Source organism: Aspergillus brasiliensis (genome assembly GCF_001889945.1).
Source record: "Aspergillus brasiliensis CBS 101740 unplaced genomic scaffold ASPBRscaffold_3, whole genome shotgun sequence".
Taxonomy (NCBI): Eukaryota; Fungi; Ascomycota; class Eurotiomycetes; order Eurotiales; family Aspergillaceae; genus Aspergillus; species Aspergillus brasiliensis.
Genome location: NW_027137444.1, coordinates 1,712,412 through 1,730,689, shown reverse-complemented (window position 1 = coordinate 1,730,689; position 18,278 = coordinate 1,712,412). Strand labels below are relative to the sequence as shown.

The window sequence follows — 18,278 nt, the reverse complement described above, 5'->3', positions numbered from 1 at the left end:
TTGATACATCACGAAAGCTCGGTTATTATTACTAGTAGCAACAAGTGTCTATCACTAGTTATGACTTACCAGCATCACGAAGAGAGATAATACAGAGGAAGCATCACAGAATGACACCAGAAAGCCACTGGTATCTTAAAAAGATCGATTTACGATGACCATCGGGTCTACAAGCTCAGATCATGAACATCGATAACAATGCTATACTGTAGATACCTGGATGCAAGGAGGCACCTCCAATAGTAAGTCACCTGACATGCCGAAACGAGTCGTACCAAACCTCGCTTACCGCTAGCGCCATCCGTGCCACCCCACCCAACCATATATAAGCAGCTTCCCCCCGACGCCCTTTTAGACTTTTTTCTTCTTTCTTTTCTTCATACTTACCTTGTTTGGGTGACTGCGATCAAGAAGGCGGTTCACCACGGATTGGTCCCTGCATTGCACAGCGCGGCGGAACAATCCGTTCAACGGCCTACGGGTCATTGACAGGCGTATTCTTTGGCACATCTCCTTTTGGAGCTTCATTTCCTTTTCATCAGTTCTTGGGCCAGTGGCCCGAGGGTGGAGAAGAGGACATCGTAGTACTGTTTAGTAGTTGACCAGCTCTCTCGGAGTGGGCATTATCCAGCGAATAAGATGTTTCATGCTGGTGACGGAAGTAACTACCGACTGGAAGGCAATCATATCCGCAATGGTGGCACTCGTACAGGTTGCTAAGCCACGGTAGCCTATGACGTTGCGGAAGTTATCTCGCCACCTCGGCGCATTTAAGTAAACATCTCAACCCTTCATCTATCTAGCTGCCCATCTACATACATTACTTTGTTCAAACAAGACCAATATCTTCCTCACTTTACCTCTTACCTGCTACTTCAAAGAGAACATCAGAAGCTCAATACTTCAACTGTCTGAAAATGCCCCATAAAGACACCAGCTCGTTGCCCAACCGCACAGACGGAACCTCTGATTCTTCCGTCAACCGCCTCGCAGCAACGGGAAATACCCTCGGCGAGTCAGCCTTTGGCTCAGGCATGGACCGCAACAGCGGTACGATACCCGAATACTTGTCCACGGGCTCGGAGGATCTTAGGCCTTTGAGCAAGGAGGAAGCAGAAAAATTATTCGAGGAGAGAATGGAGGAGGAGTATGCGAAGCGAGAGGGAGGTGCTTAATTAGTATCTTCAATCAAATTTGATATCTCTGGAGAATCGTGTGTATATATCAGATTGACCTGCATATTCATCATGAAATGGAAGTAAATAATTGCTCATATCGTTCAAGTAAACGAGGCGAAAGCCTTTCAGAAGTTGATGCAACTCGCAAGAAAGGCCAAATGGAGGACGACATAAAAAGAGACAGCAAACAGCGCGATTCGAACCCGTAACCTTCACCACAGCATGTATTGCACCAAGACACTCCTACCTTCATATGAAGCCTGTAAAAGTTGCAAAAAAAACTGGTAGCTTCTCTTTGATTGAGCGTGTCATCCTTAGTGCAGGGGCCATGCTAATCTTCTCTGTATCGTTTCAAATTGACCAAATGCCCGAAGGCAATAGGACTTCTTTACGATGAATTATATAGGAAGAGCGGGTAGTATTCTACGTTCCTGATTGGTCGGTAACCGAGCCGCCGGGAACACCAAAACTGCCTTCACCCCGCGCTGTTGCCTGAGGACGCACGCTGTAGCACTGTCTCGGTAGGTCGTCGTGGTCGTGAAAAGCACGTTCTACATCGGTGTCGAGCAGGTTCAGTCGATAATTCATGGATGGGGAATAGCAGTGTCTGCTGTGTATGCTCTTCGGTTATCGGCACATTGGTACGGATACTCTGTGGCAGATGTGCTTAAACCTGGCGTGTTAGCAGTAATGCTCATATGGGAGCGTGGCTAGGCCACACGAAATTTGTTTCGAAAATTGCAGTAATGGGGATAAGAAAAAGCAAAACAAGCATAAGCCACCATTGGTGATATAATTAGCACTCGAAGTTATGCTCGAATGCTCAGAGAACAAGGTGGAATAGAAGAAGAAAAGAATAAAGGCGAATAGATACTCCTAGTCGCAGTCGCCTATCCGCTCCGGTGGCCCCTCCTATTCCTTTTGCGGCGAGATCGGCTATCGGCCGGCCTCAACAACACTCCATCTAGCGGAGTGCTTCAGGTGTAACCGACCACTCTCCATCACATAGTGCAAATAGAAGCCCACTATGGATAAGCATATTTGTACGACGACGGAGTTTCTATATTGCTGAGTCTACGTCATTTATTTTACGAGCTGGAGACTTGTGTTTGGAATCAACCCAACAACCCCAACGGCGCAGCTGAACCGGATCTAGATGCCTTGGATTTACCTCACGGAATGGCATCTGTCTGTCTCAATTCTTCTTTCCTCTCTACGAGTGCATTATCGGTACAAGGATAATATGATTCAGAATACTATTGAAATAAAGTTCTCGTCTCTCTGATAGGTGCTATTCTCCTTCCAGATTTGATAGGCACTGCTACGGATCCAGATCCCGGTGTCCGGACACGACGCAGATCGCTAGTTTTGGCTCGGAGTTTTTTTCATATTGATGTATTATTGAAGGTAGCGAGGCTGCCTAAATAGTCCAAAGAAGGCAATGATAGATAGTGGTAGTTTGAGTATATATCCTGCTTCTCCCATAGTCCTTCTCAAGTTTCTCAAACATACCCTTTTCCCTAGCATCAATTAAACCTAATACCAATCAACAAAGATTATACCATACTACCAACCAATATGCGCTTCACAACTCTCTCTGTTCTACTCCTGTCAAGCCTAGCACTAGCATCCTCTGACACAAACATTGAAAAGCGAGACGACACCATCGACTCAGACTTGCCCAATCCCCTAAGTAACCTGTACACCTACCTACCTATCTACACATCCTTTATTCTTAGACCGATCTATCTAGCTAACTATCAATCAACCAAATTCCACAGGGCCAACCCAACCACCACCACAATCCCCACCCTCTTCCCCGAAGTGCCCACCTCCATCAGAACCGACCTCATCACTGAAGTTCCGACATCCGTCCTCTCCGAAATGACGAACCCGACGGCTTGGTCATCAGTCGCGAGTGAGTGGAGAGATGGAGTCGTCCCATCCTGGTACAGTAGCCTGCATGGGGACGTGAAGTCGTTCTTTTCGACGGCGTTTGAGACGGCTTCGCCTTCGACCTCGTCTTCACATGGTGCTGCTGGGCCTGGGGCTCCGAAGCCGACCGGTATGGCGGGTATGATGGGTGCTGCGGGAATTTTGGGGATGGCGATTGTCTTGTAGGCTTGTCCGGAGTGTGTATGTGTATGTTTACGATGTTGGAGAGATGACTAGATGGATGGACGGACTATGTGATGTTATATTATGTTATATGGTATAGAATGTTATGTCCTTTATTTGTTTTCCAGTTCCCTCAAAGTGGTTGAGATGCGAGGAAGTGCGTGGCAGGAATTTAAAATGTGAAGTAGTTCATATGACGGCGTGTCTAAGGGATACTGGTGGAAAGTCTGCTATGGTATAGTAGTAATGATTGTATTGCAAATGGTTTGGTTATGTTGAATTAGGGTTAGGCACTAAGCTGGCCAAGTAATTTAGCAGCGCATAGAAGGCTTCATTATTGGCATGGAGTACTTAGCACTGAGATCTGATTTTTAGTTACTTATAGCGACATACTAAGAAGCTAGTGAACTACTTAATGTTTCCATTGATAGTCTAACACATATATCATCGACTGGCCAGAGATGACCTAAGTACAGGAGGCAGCCATAGCTTCACGCCGTTTCATACTCAGCACAACTGGTTAACTAGAACATTACCCTCATGCTTCACTTCTCAAGTACTTTAGGATAATTACTTGTCAACGAAGAATTCTGTTGATGAATCGAGGTTAACCCTCTTTTAAATGCGGATGGATGCCCTTTTCTTTGACTCAAACTCTAGCATTGGGAGAGGCGGTGCGGCGTGGAAAGAGCTCATCTACTGGTTAATAAGCATGGCAAAGTTAACTAAAGTCTTAAACCCGAGATGATAATGATCGCTCTTGCTGATCACGGCTTTCGGCCCAGACCTGCCCTTGGTGAAACCGGGTCGAAGGCGGGTCAGAACGTTTAGTGATCTCCGTTAGGTGGATTCGATGATGTTCAGGACGAAATTCTGAATTTTGAGAATATCGCGACACTAATATTTCGCTTCCCAGATGAACGAGGTAAAACATAAACATATGTTCGTTCGGTATGCAGTCTGACGAGAGATGCCTGGCTGACAGTTGGTATCTCTTCCAAGATTTTCCTCGTGTCCAGCCATGGAACGTAGACACCAACCCGTCAAGCTGTGAAAAGATTGGCTCCATCAAAAGCCAAGCTCTGCGGACACGGCACAGCTATTAGGATGAGGCACCTAAAACAGATCGCCCTACACTTACGTCAATTGCTCAGTAATGCAGCAACAACAAGTGCACAATGGTACACCGCGTGCCGCGTCTCACGCTGAAATTTTCACACTGGTTATCGAGCATTGACCTCTTGGTCAGATATTAGCTGCATCGCCACACCTACTCTGCTGGTGATTTCGGTGTATTCCCCCTCTCGGACTGCCCCCAGTCCGCATCGGAGACCGACAGGTCTGCATCCCAGTGCGTAATCGAGCAGCAACCTTGCTGCAGCTGGCCAGTCATTGTTCTGGTAAATGTCAGCGGTGCTCACTGAAAGCCAATCAATATCGGTGTATTGGCTTATCCCCGAGGGTCCGCTGGAGCTTTGCGCCGAGATCTATACACGCTGACAATTACGCGGCTTGTGATTGGTCCACACCAAGGCAGCCTGGAAGGGTCTGGAGAACAATCAGAAAAAGTCGACTCTGGCTGCCACAGGAGGAGTTCCTTATAAATATCAATGCTTCCAGAAGATTTTTCTTCTGGCTGAAACCCTCATCCAGACTAAATCTCGAATACTATCAAACACCTTCTACTACGCCTGGATTCTGTTTGTCTTGTCCAGCTTCGCTCTCTCGAGAGGATCCTTCAGCCTTACCGGAATTGTTGAGAGGGTCTAGATTCGGCCACCGACTCCGGCTTCTGACGTCAGGCCTGAGGCAACCCGCAGCAGCCCAGTCACTATACAATGGCGCTGTTATTTCTGAAGCAGAAGCTCTTCCCAAGCGAAAAGCAAAAACAGGCTGTTCCATATGGTCTGTTTGCCTGCCAATGAATAAACTCAACCGAGCCCGACTAACCAAAACAGGCAAACCATTGCTTTCCAATGATGATACCGATGTGACGAGCGACCAAGACCTCGAAGCTCAACGGTCCTACGCCACCTTCCGCGCCTCATCTCCTGTTTCTGATACCGACAGCACCGCCGCCAGCACCAGCAGTTCGAGATCACGCATCAATCCGCGTATCGTTTCTGATGCCATTTTAGGTTTATCAGATGGCTTGACGGTGCCCTTCGCGCTGAGCGCAGGTCTCTCGGCGCTAGGAAATACGAAAGTCGTAGTGCTCGGTGGATTGGCCGAATTGACAGCTGGTGCCATTTCTATGGGTCTGGGAGGTTATGTCGGTGCAAAGAGTGAAGCGTGAGTCCTTACCTGACTCTTATCCCTTCCGTTCAATCCTAACAGCAAACAGTGAATCATATGAAACTACCGTGCGCGAAGCAAAAGAACTCATCGAGACGTCGCCAGCCGAAACAAGCTCCATCGTCCAATCCATCTTCGCTTCCTACCGTCTCCCCGAAGATGTCATCAACCAGATTAACATGTCCCTCCACGCCTCCGAAGACCGCCTTCTCGACTTCCTCGTCAGCTTTCATCACAAGGAATCCGAGCCTGACTGCAACCAGGCATGGATCTCCGCCATCACACTCGCGCTGGGCTACTTCGTGGGTGGTTTCATTCCGCTCATCCCATACTTCATTGTTGACCAGGTGATCGTGGCATTGTACATGAGCATCGGAGTCATGGCAATCACCCTCCTGGCCTTCGGTTACATCAAGACATGTGTAGTGCGCGGCTGGTCCGGGCGCGACAACGTCGTCGCAGGCATCAAGGGAGGAATACAAATGTGCTTCGTGGGTGGCGTGGCAGCCGGAGCAGCCATTGCCTTGGTCCGGTTGATCGACACCGGCGGAGCGTAATTTCCCAACTCCAAAAGTCCCTTTTCATCATCTCATGCCATAACGACTGTACATTAATAGATACCACCACACTTCATAGAGCGGTTCTTTGTGAACACAAAAATTCTATACTCTAATTCACATCCAAACTATAAATCCAACAAACCCAATATATTTTAAGTATAAACAAAATCTAGGCCCCGTTCACAGCCTTATCAACCAAGTACTTCGGCCTTCCCCCCATCTTCAGATTTAACGCCAACTCCTTCCCCCGTTCCGACATCTTCTTCAACGTCTTCCTTAAAATATCCACCACCTTGTCCTCATCATATTTACCCTGAAAGGCCTCGAATTGATCATCCAAAAACACCAAACACGCCACATCCTCCAACACCTGTGCCTCCGCATCCTCCCCTCCCTTCAGCCCCTCCTTCCGAATCAACCGTCCCACGCGCTCCGCTTCTGCCTCCTCAATCCCACTCTCCAGACACACCTGCACCGCTATCTCCGCCTGACGTCGCGCCACCGCAGTCCGCCATGAATAATATCCTACTTTGCCGTCGGGATAGGTCCCCCGCGGTACTTCCCAGCGCTTGAGGTGTTGGGCGCGGATGGCGAGTTGAAGGGTCGGGGAGGGGTCCGAGGTGTGTTTGTATAGGTAGGAGGTCATTTTCTCGGCGTAGTGTAGTTCATAGGGGATGTTGGTGTTGGTGACTTTGGTGGGGTCTTCGGAGTGAAGGGCGTCGATTTTGGTGAGGGCGGTGGTTAGGGGGGTCATTTTGTTGGATTTTTTTTTTCCCTTTTCTTATCCTGTAGGGAATGGGAGGGTTGTGGTTGTGGTGGATATAGAATATATATACTACAGGGACTGATGAGATAGAGAGGTAGTAATTCGTAGATGATGGCTAGGTAATTGATTCTGGATTCCGAACTCGGGGTTGGTTCAGTGCACTGCACTGCATCAAATACCGGCTGCGGGATTGGCTGGCGGGTCGGCATTTGGTGGGTTCTTCTTTTCTACTGACTATTTGAGGGTGGGGGAAGAGTGCTGATAAGCGATAAGGTTGCACACCCCACATGTTGATGTTGACTTTTGTTAAGTCTAATTAAGTGTTAATAAGATATATATGCGGAAGATATAAGGCTGTAGGTGAGTCCGCGGAGATGAGTGCTATTTTTAGGGCTTGGAATACATTGTTCTTCGGTAGAAGCATAGTCTGATGCCCTTGGGTTCTGATACCCTCCTACGGTTTTAGTTGTATGCAAATGTTTGGTAGACTTTATTACACTTAATTGATTGCGATGATTATTTTCAGAAAGAAAACAGTATAAGTACCTGGCAATACATGCTCCAGAGCCGTCAAAAATTTACAGATAAGTTGGTAGGGTGAAACCTTAACAGGCACCTCGTGTAGCTCGGTGGTAGCTCACCCCACGGACTGCTGAAAGCTTTCTAAAATAGTGTATGTGTAAGATGGTTATCCAATCAATGCCGGATTAGAAAGACTAAAATGTACTTTCCGGATAATATACTATCTAGTAACGGACTGATGCCAGGGTCAAGACCTGGAGCGCTTGAAAGCTAAGGTATTTCTGATGCTAGAACCGAATAGTGCAACCATCAACTTGTTCATCAACCACATATCAAGTGACTGAGGGAAACCAGTATTGAAGACGACGATTCGCTCACACACTGATTCTTTTGATTGGTGTCTGGCAGGAGCTTGGATAGGTTTGTATGCAGATATCATTGTGTTAAGCTAGTCCTAGTAGCTACCACACCTAGAACCCCCCTTCTACTTCTTCTACCTTTGGCGCCCATTTGCCAAACCATGGCCATTTTCCATGACTATGATACAGTACTAAATGTGCCTAAGATAAGTGACATACCCCCTCACACAAAATATACATCAATGGAGCGGAGAGCCAAGTTCACACTGCGAGTGAGTGCAACTAGTCTTGAGTGTGTGAAAGCGGGATAGGTTTAGCGGCCAAGTCACTCATGATGATCTTCTATCTATAGCGTGTCCTGCCCAGATCATCGTTCATCTTCATACTAACCGTGTCTCGGACTCTCAATGGCTGCGGGGTTTACGCTGGGTGGGGACTTAATATCATGTAGAGATGTGGCAAAGTCCAATAATACCATAGTTATCACCTCAACCCCGCTTCCACTTGAATAATTCACTGCAGATCTCGTTATTCATGGATGGGCGGAATGATAGCTATGCTACATGTTTACAGCTACCGGAGCTTCCGACTGTAGTTCGGAAATACGGATTGATAGTTTGCATATCCGACACAATCGGTACAATGAGCGGCAGTTTGACAGGCATATCAACCTCGGCATCGAATATCACAGGCATGGAGTGGAGCTCTTGCAAGACAATAAAGAGAGCTTATAAGCTACTAATTCAATATGATGATGCAATCATGCAACTGCTACTGTGCCGGGGGGGAGGGGGGGGTATCAGCCCACTACGGATATAGCCAATTCAGTAGTCACTGTATACTCCGTAGTAGGTCTACAGACCAGTGCGCTCCCTGCCCTAGTTGCATGATAGATTGCAATAACATATAAGTCTACAAAGCATCCACACATCCCAACCCAACTGTACAAAGCATCCCAGTATAATAACCACACATATACTCTTCTCAGATCGAAACACACCCCTGAAGTGAAAACTATGATCCAAACGCACCACCGCTCCTCCTCCCCCAAAGGCCTCTCCTCCATCACCACCCTCCTCACCACTCCCTCCGCATCCCTCCTCATCGACCCCCCTTTTCTCCTCGCAGACGCCTATTCCACCATCACCTGGATCAAATCCCTAACACCCCACGCCCCCTCTGCCATCTTCCTCACCCACCACCACCCAGATCACTTCTTCTCGGCAAATCCCATCCTGGCCGCCTTCCCAGACGCCAAATTCTACGCCGCCCCCTACGTCTGCTCGCGCATCAACCAGGAATACGATCAGAAAGTCAAATACTGGCCTGCGGTGCTCGGCACTGACGCCGTTCCCGCGAAGCCCCGCAAGCCGGACCCGTACTTGTCGAGCTTTTTCTTGCTAGACGGGTCACCCGTGGTGCTGCTGGGTCCGGTGCAGGGTGATTGTGTGGATCAGACGGTGTTTTGGATCCCCGAGATACGGACGGTTGTTGCTGGTGATGTGGTGTTTGGAAGGAGTGTGCATGTTTGGTTTGTTTCCCTTTTCTCCCTTCTTCTGTCTGCTGGTTCCAGCCCTTACTTCTTTCTGTATGAACATTCGGGAGAGAAAAGAGTAGTCCAGACCAAGAAGAGTATCCAATTGATTGGTTGAAAAACACCCAATCTACATGCTCACACACGTCTACATCTACATCTCCATCAACTAATGAGATAATACTATACTATACAGGGTCGAAGAACTCGAAACCCCCACTCTCGTCCAATCATGGCTCAAAACCCTCGACATGATCGACCACCTACACCCAGAGAAAATCATCCCAGGCCACATGGAAGAAGGATGGGAGTTGAATGTCCAGGCAGATCTAGACCACACGAGACGCTATCTACGGCTTTTTGCGGAGAAAGTTACCGATTCAGCATCTGGAACGAGCAGCACTACTAAACCATCTGTGCAAGAGCTATATGATACCTTCAGGGAGGCGTTCCCGCAGTGTCGGGAGAATTTGGATTTCTTCTTAGGATATATGGCGAATCGCTTTGGCGAAGGGGGCAAAGTATGGGAGGAGAATCGACATGAGGATGTTGCGGAGAGGACTTTTGAGGATTTGAATGGGTATTGGATTGGGTGATTCTGCCCTTTCTTTTTTTTTTTTTTTTTCACTTTCTATTCTTTGCCTACGGGTTGGGGTGAGTTACGTTTTTGTATCTTACTAGTGAAGGAGAGTACTTATGGGGTGAGGGTGGGCTGTCGGTGTCAAGGTGATTACTGATTCATGAAGGCTTTTATTGAATACTCCACGTTGAACGTGATTTCATTCCTATCCATCTAGTATTGTATCACACAAGCATCATCGATGCCAAGCTAGAATCCTGTACTGTCACGCCTAAGCAATCCGCTGCACATCCTGCACATCAACAGACTCAAAGAAAGAAATACATGCTCGTCCAGTGGCCGGCGATGCCCATCTGGCACAAGAGAGAAAGAAAAGCTCAAAAGATGGCATCGGAGTCTGTCGAGATAGCCAGCAGTAAACACAGCGTAAAAAAAAAATTGTCATTACAAACTCCAGCCCCCAGTTCGTTTGGGGAGCACAAAGAAAAGATAGAGCGCAAGCAAAGAAACAAGCAAAAACCATGCCATAACAAATCATGGCTCCTCCAACGCCGTCCCATTGTGAAAGCCGGGTATATCCAGCACCGTGATGCAAAATTTGTACGGAGAATTAACAGATATGGCGAGGACATGACCACTGGCCGCTGAACCTGCCCAGCAATTTGCAATGCCAGATACAGATCCAACAGAGTCTAGCCCCCGCCTTTAGAACAAGGACCCTATGCACGAAGCAAAGCCAAGAAGGCTGAGAAAAGAAACGAACAAGCCACAAAGCTTTTCATCCCATCAAGTTTCCGTCCCGTTCGTTTACCTGGCCCCGATCCCAAACATACCAACCCCATAACTTCCACCTCGGTCAGGTAGAGGGGTAGATATCTTCGAAACGTGGTCCTTTTCGAGAAAAAAAAAATAAGCGAATATGATCAGTATGTTAGAGAGCCATTTCACCGTCCGAACGCCCTACCTTCTTCCGCTTTTTCTTCCCCATGCCTTCGCTATTCGAATAAAATGCCCCATCGTCATCATCGTCTGCGTAACCTTCGCCGTATCCAACAAAGCTGTTGTCATCGTAATGCCGTTTACGTCCCCTGCTGGGCCGGGATCGCTCTTGGTCCGAAAGAGGCGCCGGGGTTCCATTCGGTTGAGGTATCCGGACTCCGTTGGGAGGGAGTGCAACGCTCTTTTTGCTGGCGTCGCCACCTGTGTGCTTGGATGGCTTCTCGTGACCCAGCACATCTTCCCAATGCTCGTTGTTGGGTACTGTGCCCGGCTCCATTTTCATGGCCCTCATCTGCAGGTTATGCAGCGCAGAGTCCATGTCCGCTACCTTGATTTCCTTCCCGAAAACCTTCTGGTTTTGCCATTCTTCCTCGGGCCACATGGTCATATGCCTGAGGCTGCCGGGTGCACCAGGCTCATTTTTAACAGGCTTGTTCCTCCCTGCGAGTCCCAAGCCTTTCAGTTTCCCTTCGTAGGATTTCCTGAGCCTGTTGATCTTCTCGCCAGTTACAGGATCCATCCGAGCAACAGACTTTGCCACTGGACCTAATCCGTAGAGTGAGATGAGATCTAGCGACGGATCCGGTCCAGTCGCAATATGGGCTGTATGGTTCAAAAGGCCACATGTGTTAACAAAGCTCAATCCAAATATGAGATGGGAAAGAGTGCATTGCAGATTGTGGCAACAGCCATGCCAAGGACTGGGGAGCTCTTACAGCTTTTGCAAACATGAAAGGCAGACGAAAAGTTTTTCTGCAGAGATTCCAAGCTTGGCTCACTGCGACTGGATGAAGCCGGCGCCTCACTGTCGATATCCATAGCGTCGCCTCCGTTGTTCACGGCAAAATCGCGGACTCCAACTTCCATATTTATACCTTCTGTATGCCGGTCATGATCGGTCCGTCTGTGTTCCGCCTGCTGTATGGCCGCGGCATTCATATTTGCTGTTTGCGCACCTGTGTCTGGAACTGCCGAGCCCATTGGCTTGTCTGTATGTTCAGACTCATCGAAGGAAGTCGCACCCGGGAAGTGCCCGCTCACACTGCTGGCCGGCGTCGGAAACGAATTCGCCGTACCTACCGTCGGTTGTTGCGAAGCTTGAGTGGACATCGGGGCAGAGGACGGGGGTGAGGAGAGGGTTGCGGATTGAGAGGTCGCCTGGTTAGGTGATGCTTGCGAGGATACAAAGTTGGTGGCATAGTTCTGAGCGCTTACCGACATCAACGGAGGTGATGTCGGAGTCTGTGGGATTCGATCGGACAAGGGAGCTGGCAACTGATTCTGCTTGAGAGCCCCTGCGGCGGGAGACGATGGTGATGGAGGTCCTACTCGAAATGATGCCGAGGAGGCGCGATCAGACATCGAGGACGGAGTGCAGGGTGAAGAAAGAGGAGGTTGGCCTAAGCCTGGGGCAGCCCGAGCCTCGCGACAGGGAGACCCGAATCGAAGATCTTCAACACAGCAGCAGATCACAGCAGATTCAGGCTATAATAAGCAGACGAGGAGATGGGGGGGAAACGCCGGTCGAGGTGCGCTCAAGCGGGCGAGCAGGACGTTCCACGACCGTCTTAAAAGTCACACATTCCAATGAACCGACACAGCACTGAGGTGGAATATCGGACAGCACCAGGTAGTGAAGTAAAGACCAGCGAAAGAGTGAAGGGCGTGGTCTGTGGTCTAAGTCGTGAATCGGCGGGGTGGGTAGGAGTTCGAGAAAGCGCTGGGATGGGAAACCCTTGGTCCGCAACTGGAGGAGAAACGGACGGCGAGATGTTGGATGACGGCAAGAGCCCCGGGCTGGCCACGTGACGCGCCCTCATTTCTTCGATCTTCCCTCTTTCGGCTTCCGCGCCCGTAATTCGGTATTATTACGCGCAAACAATACCGATACTCGGGCGTATTGTCGGGTAAAATACGGAGTATGCATCGGTTACGGAGATTCCCTCTTTCTCTCTCTTTTCTTTCTCTCTCTCTTTTCCTGTCTTTTGCTGTCCTTCTACCCAAGGTATTTCCTGCTTACTGTATTCACCCTGTTGGCCATTGCAGGTTTGGTCATCTAAACATTTCTTCCTGTGAATGTGATCTATGTATGCCACGACACGCATGGGCACAAAGCGCTTTACTAGCGGCTCTCGCTGACCCCCCTGTTGGGCGCTGGTCTAAACCAGGAGGGAAAACAATGGCAGAGCACCGCCCCCTCGGAAAGTATTACCTGGGGTCGTTGCAGAGTTTCTCCCGCAAATTTCCTTGCTTCTAGAACTAGAACTAGTGTACAATTTCCCCATCTATAGAATTTGTAAGTTGGCCTGCCGGGGAAGAGGGAAGCTCTGTGGCGACTTTCTGGTGCTCCCAAAGCCATGTTTTTCAAGCACCTAAAGACGTTGAATTAAGAGTTATAATTACTCTTCTACCAAAACCACTAATTGAACCCTTTAATCCCGAACCTAGTGATCGGAATCGACTCGCTCCAGACACCCAGATGAACCTCATCAACTTCCCAGCACGATGACCCTTGGGTATATTGAGATCCATGAATCCAAAATAATTATGGTAACACAATAAGAAGAAACACACCAAAAAAAACGTAAACAATGGCCCATGCAAATAAAGCACGACAAACACGCTGATTTGATTGAACCAAAGATGAAGCGAAGTGCCCTCGTAGAAACTTCAAAGAAGACTAACATGTCACGATTGGTAGAATGTCGCAGACTCTTGCACTAGTAACTGTGCTGAAACGTCAGGAATATTGTCTTCTAACGTTTCCATCAGCTCCATTTGCTCTTGGTGGCTGAGCGTCCTTCCTCGCCATGGGGGCATTGGGTATGCGCCATTAGTGTACTGGGAATATTGATCCCCTATCGTCTCAATCCAGTTCATGGGATCAACTGTCGCATCGACATAGGCTAAATGACTAGATGTTGTGGAGGCTAGGTTGAAATTGGGATCCCAGCCTGGCAAGCCAGGAACGACGGATGGAAAGGGGTTGTACGGGGTTGTCGGGTCGAACGGCAAGTCTGCATAGGAAGGTGTCGGTACATTGTAGGATTGGGGAGAACTGTAAGAGGGTTGTGTGGTGGTCGATACGGATTGCGGAGTGAGTTGAGCATCCCAGGATGGATGCTGCGCGGCCTTCAGTGATTCAGTGGCGATAGGTGATGAGGTTGACCCTTGAGAGAAAGAGAATGAAGGGTCTGCAGATGGTCCCCTTGAAAAGGTGCCAGCCGATGCGCTGCTCTCAGGGATTGAAGAATTCGCTGCACGAGCTCCCTGTGAGTGAAACGATGCTGACGTACTTGCAGGGCTCGAGACGGATAGCGGTGTTGTGACATCCTGCGAAGATGACGGAGTCGCATGATTTGATGGCGAATGGACAACGAAAGATTCCTCAGTAGCATATGCGCGAAGGCAAGCAGAAACTAGGCTCCTATAAAGCACTAAGGCCGATTCCACACCAGGCCATCTCTGTGCAGCAAGAACAATGGCCTCCAGTGCCACGCCGAGGTGGCCTTTGACTTCATCAATAGGGTGTTCCTTTCGGATATCAGGATAAGAGAGAGACCAAAGGATAGTGTTCAGGGCCATGAAAAGGGACTGGGTGAAAATCCATGTCAGATCGACGGATCCTGTGGCGATTTGTTCCCTCTGCATTGCTACATTGAACACAGACGCATCATAGCATTTCCGCGCAGCATCGACGGATGGCTCGGGCACTTGGGGAGAAGGCCGAAACATGAAGACAATCATGGTGTTTCGTCTTCCATGAAACCTATAAGAACCACATACAGATAAGCAGCCAGATTTAAAGATGTTCGATGCGGATCGTCCTCACCATTTTTCACTCAAGCCGCTACCCCCATCATTTTTGGGGCATGAAGCTACCCAGTAATCGATCTTCTGAAGCATTTGTGAAAACCATGGGTCTTGGTCGTCGACTGGTACATCGCGCTTATTCAGGTAAAGTGTCCGTCGAATCTCCGCCTGGAGCAGCCGCATCTTCAAGAAGTGAATAGCGATGCACTTTGGTAGGATTATTTTCGCTCCTGGTAGGATACCATCTCGAGTGATATACTTGTCTTCCACTGGCTCAAAGAACTTGACGTTGATGTGGTCGTGACAGACGGAGTAACAATTCGGGCGACCAAGGCTATGGGAAAGACCGTACTCCATGGATATGACAATCCAGAAAAGTCTTCTCCGCATATCGATTTCCAGAGGATCCAGAGTTTGCCCGCTTGGAGATTGAGTGATGGTCGATTCATCGGTAAGCCCTAAGTCTTGACACAACTTGACTGCCATCCCCACAACCCAGTATGCCGCTGTCCTTGTTGGTGTGAGCATTGAGTATTGGGCAATCAGGGCAAGGCATTGCAAAGATCGAAGGTCCATTCGCTTTAATGACGGTTCCAAGAATGGCAGAGCCGCAAGATAATAACTGTCCGCCAGGCCTGCATAAACAGGGCTCATCTTTTGCATGCTAATGGCTATCACCATGCGCAGCTGGAAATTATGACAGGGATCATTAGATCCGTTAAGCACCTCTTCGGCTTCCCGGCGGAAGGTAGGCTCGTGCAATGTCGGAAGCATTGCCTGGGCTACACGGCACGTCAGCCAAGACTGTACAGCTGCATAGGTTAGGATGTGAACGTACCCTTGACTACAAAGACATCAATAAGTCTGTACGTCATGTTCCTTAGGGGTAAATTAGGCTGTGGTGTCGAACTGATCATGGGATACACCTTCGACGTTGGTTTGGAACTCTCTTGTGCAAAGGCGTCTTTTATCTCCTGCGCTGTCATTTCAGGGACGACATCTTTGATACTTTTGGAATCCGTATTCTGTTTGGCCATTTCCATGACGAGGCGCGTGATCGCAATACCGCTGGACGGCCCCAGATATCTCGACTCATCATTCTCCTTGAAGCGAATGCGGCCTGCCCCGCGCACCATGAGCTCTGCGTCCGCTGCATGTTGAAACTCTCTCTCCACTTCAGCGAGCTCGCTCTCTAATTGGCGAGCTCTTTCTCGGAGTAAGACGATATAATTTCTTGATATTGTGCTTTTGCGCGCCGAATCGTAATAGACACACTTGGCGTTACTGCGTTCGCATGGCGAGCATCGAGGGATCCCGGGGTCACACCTAGATTTACGCTGCATAAAGATCAGAACCCCTGTCTCGAACCAGCGAGGGAAAAGTATGAGAGATGAATGGCAGAAGAAAGTGGAATCACCGATAAATAAGGGCAGCTATAGGATCAGAGTAACTACGTACCTGTCTGCACCGCGTACAAGCAGTCAAAGTATGCGCGATCCGGCTATCAGGGGCATAATCAGACGGTTCTGATATTTTTGAAGGAGAGTCTGTCCAAGGATTGGTGAATTGTGGGCGGGAGCTTGAAGAGTTTAAATGTGTGGCCATTGTGGTATGTCGTGCAGGAGCACCCCTATATTAGGTTGACCGAAGGTTTGCAAGTTTAGCCGAAAAGAATCATCAACGTTGCATTCTATGTCTCGCATTTAGCCTTGGAGAATTCAAAGCTTTGGAGAAGCCTGATCCGAGCGTCAGGCACACGCGACTGTGGAAGTTTGAAGGGGCACTTGAGGAACGAGCACGTTCGACATGTTCAGGGTCCGCTCTGACATGCACCAGCTGCTAGGGAGTAGGCGGCAATACCTGCACAGATCTCGGGGGGTTTTGTACAGGGTTGAAAAGCTCAGCTAGCACCTAACACGGATTCCGACTCAAGGTACCCATTCAGACATTGAAAAGAAACATAAGATATGCACTTGCGAATTTGAAATGGGGCGCAAAGGAGGGGGTGAGGTGGAAACAGAAGTGAAGCAGGCCTCGGTCCACCTCCCGCCTGGATCGACGGCACGCTAAAGAGCGCCCCGATGACCGACGTCGCACTTACCAAGGACTACGGACACCCACAGCTGCCGCCTGCGAAGACTGGCCTCGAAATTGACGGGTGGGACATCCAACGCGGTGGGCCACCCCTCCGTACCGGACAATTTCAATGGAATGAGCTTCGCAATCCCGATCAGTCAGGCTATTTACATTTCCGGTGGCAGTGAGAAAAAAAGAGCTTATACTCCGTAGTAGGTCGGAATTTTCAGGGACACGAGGATACATATACCGGTGACCTAGCACATAAAAATTATGCATAACCTTTCTCGGAGATCTGCAGTGGCGGATGATCTAGCAGCAATTACTGGGGTCACCTTTAATAAACTGAGAAGGGGGCAGGAAATTTTACCAGTACTACGGATACTACTACTAGCTTCACAGTTCACACACTAGAGTCATCTTTCGGAGACAAAACAAGAGGTAGCACGGTGTGAGGCTTGAAGTCATCAAACTACTACGGAGTACGGAGTAGATGAGTCGCGCTTCTCAAGTGCGCACAAAACGAACAGTGCGGATGACTTCCCAGTGGGACCAAGGAATAGATAGCCCTCAGGCTCGAGATAAGCCTCGCATCGATTGGTTGCCTGCTTTGGTCGTACATGGCATCGATACTACTATGACATAAGTAATGAAGAACGGAAAGGCCCTTTCTCTTTGTCAGATTCTCTCAGCAACGTAGTTCGGACCAGAGCCGACAAGTACTTAGCAACAAATCAAGGAGAGCCTCAGGAGAGACCCGCGGGACTAAGTTCCAGGGAGCCTAGACCTAGAGAAATAGCATTCCATATTAACAATTAACATACCATGGATGGATGCAGAGTCACGGAAATAGGGAAAGAGGCGAAGAGGATCTTAACGCCATGGTCGGCACCAGATTGTTGGTTCATCTGATCCAAGCTTCGGAGAGCTATCCCAAAAGGGTATATGGGTAAGCACGAGCGGGTGTCTGCAAATGCCTCTAAGGAGTTAGAACCTCTGCTATTTATTGGTGTTGATCAACTAGTCATGCCTTAGTGAAAAGTACTCACTACTGTCATGAGTGAGGACTTTGAAGACCTACAACCCTGTATTGACCAGATCAACCATTCAAGAAGTGCTCTAAGGAGTACAGGACGATAGATTTTAGGATGATAGTAGATACTACTTAGTTTATCAGTATTTTACAACTAATACCAGACTCTGTTGGAAGATTGATTGAGTGATTGGCTTACAACACCTATGAGACTATGAGTGGGCAAGAGAGGGTGTAAACTAAGTAGTTTAGCGCCCCAAGCAACAAAATTCGATGCAAGGATTTTGGTTGCATAATTCCAGCCACTGCGACATCGGCAGGTATTGCTAGAGACAGATCATCTGTTGCAACATATCATGACACTGACGAGCTCATGAAGTCTGAACTACGTATCCCTTTCAATTATTCCAGGGCGTCCGTGTCGACATTCTTTTTGCCCCCTGAT

At 48.7% G+C, this 18,278-nt stretch overlaps 5 protein-coding genes across 5 annotated transcripts; 3 read left to right on the top strand and 2 right to left on the bottom strand.

The window, feature by feature from the left end:
• The first annotated feature begins 651 nt into the window (after window positions 1–651).
• ASPBRDRAFT_39918 (uncharacterized protein) lies at window positions 652–1,643 on the top strand. Its single transcript, XM_067624243.1, has one exon. The coding sequence runs from the start codon at window positions 918–920 to the stop codon at window positions 1,173–1,175; it is 258 nt and encodes an 85-aa protein (XP_067481967.1). The 5' UTR covers window positions 652–917; the 3' UTR covers window positions 1,176–1,643.
• Window positions 1,644–2,702: 1,059 nt separating this feature from the next.
• ASPBRDRAFT_39916 (uncharacterized protein) lies at window positions 2,703–3,362 on the top strand. Its single transcript, XM_067624242.1, has 2 exons — window positions 2,703–2,878; window positions 2,960–3,362. The coding sequence occupies exons 1-2, from the start codon at window positions 2,757–2,759 to the stop codon at window positions 3,297–3,299; spliced, it is 462 nt and encodes a 153-aa protein (XP_067481966.1). The 5' UTR covers window positions 2,703–2,756; the 3' UTR covers window positions 3,300–3,362.
• Window positions 3,363–5,198: 1,836 nt separating this feature from the next.
• On the top strand, window positions 5,199–6,148 carry ASPBRDRAFT_193420 (VIT1/CCC1 transporter family protein; the record flags this gene model as incomplete). The annotated part of the gene is made up of 3 exons (XM_067620619.1): window positions 5,199–5,205; window positions 5,255–5,588; window positions 5,641–6,148. The coding sequence occupies 3 exons, from the start codon at window positions 5,199–5,201 to the stop codon at window positions 6,146–6,148; spliced, it is 849 nt and encodes a 282-aa protein (XP_067481965.1).
• A 172-nt stretch (window positions 6,149–6,320) lies between these two features.
• On the bottom strand, window positions 6,321–12,273 carry ASPBRDRAFT_119065 (uncharacterized protein; the record flags this gene model as incomplete). Its single annotated transcript, XM_067617223.1, has 4 exons — window positions 6,321–6,853; window positions 10,746–10,803; window positions 10,877–11,451; window positions 11,718–12,273. The coding sequence occupies 4 exons, from the start codon at window positions 12,271–12,273 to the stop codon at window positions 6,321–6,323; spliced, it is 1,722 nt and encodes a 573-aa protein (XP_067481964.1).
• Window positions 12,274–13,196: 923 nt separating this feature from the next.
• ASPBRDRAFT_171999 (putative C6 transcription factor) lies at window positions 13,197–16,828 on the bottom strand. Its single transcript, XM_067619721.1, has 4 exons — window positions 16,183–16,828; window positions 15,563–16,061; window positions 14,744–15,506; window positions 13,197–14,680 (listed from the first exon to the last, which is right to left on the bottom strand). Exons 1-4 carry the CDS (start codon window positions 16,327–16,329, stop codon window positions 13,600–13,602), a joined length of 2,490 nt encoding a protein of 829 aa, XP_067481963.1. The 5' UTR covers window positions 16,330–16,828; the 3' UTR covers window positions 13,197–13,599.
• Window positions 16,829–18,278: the final 1,450 nt, after the last annotated feature.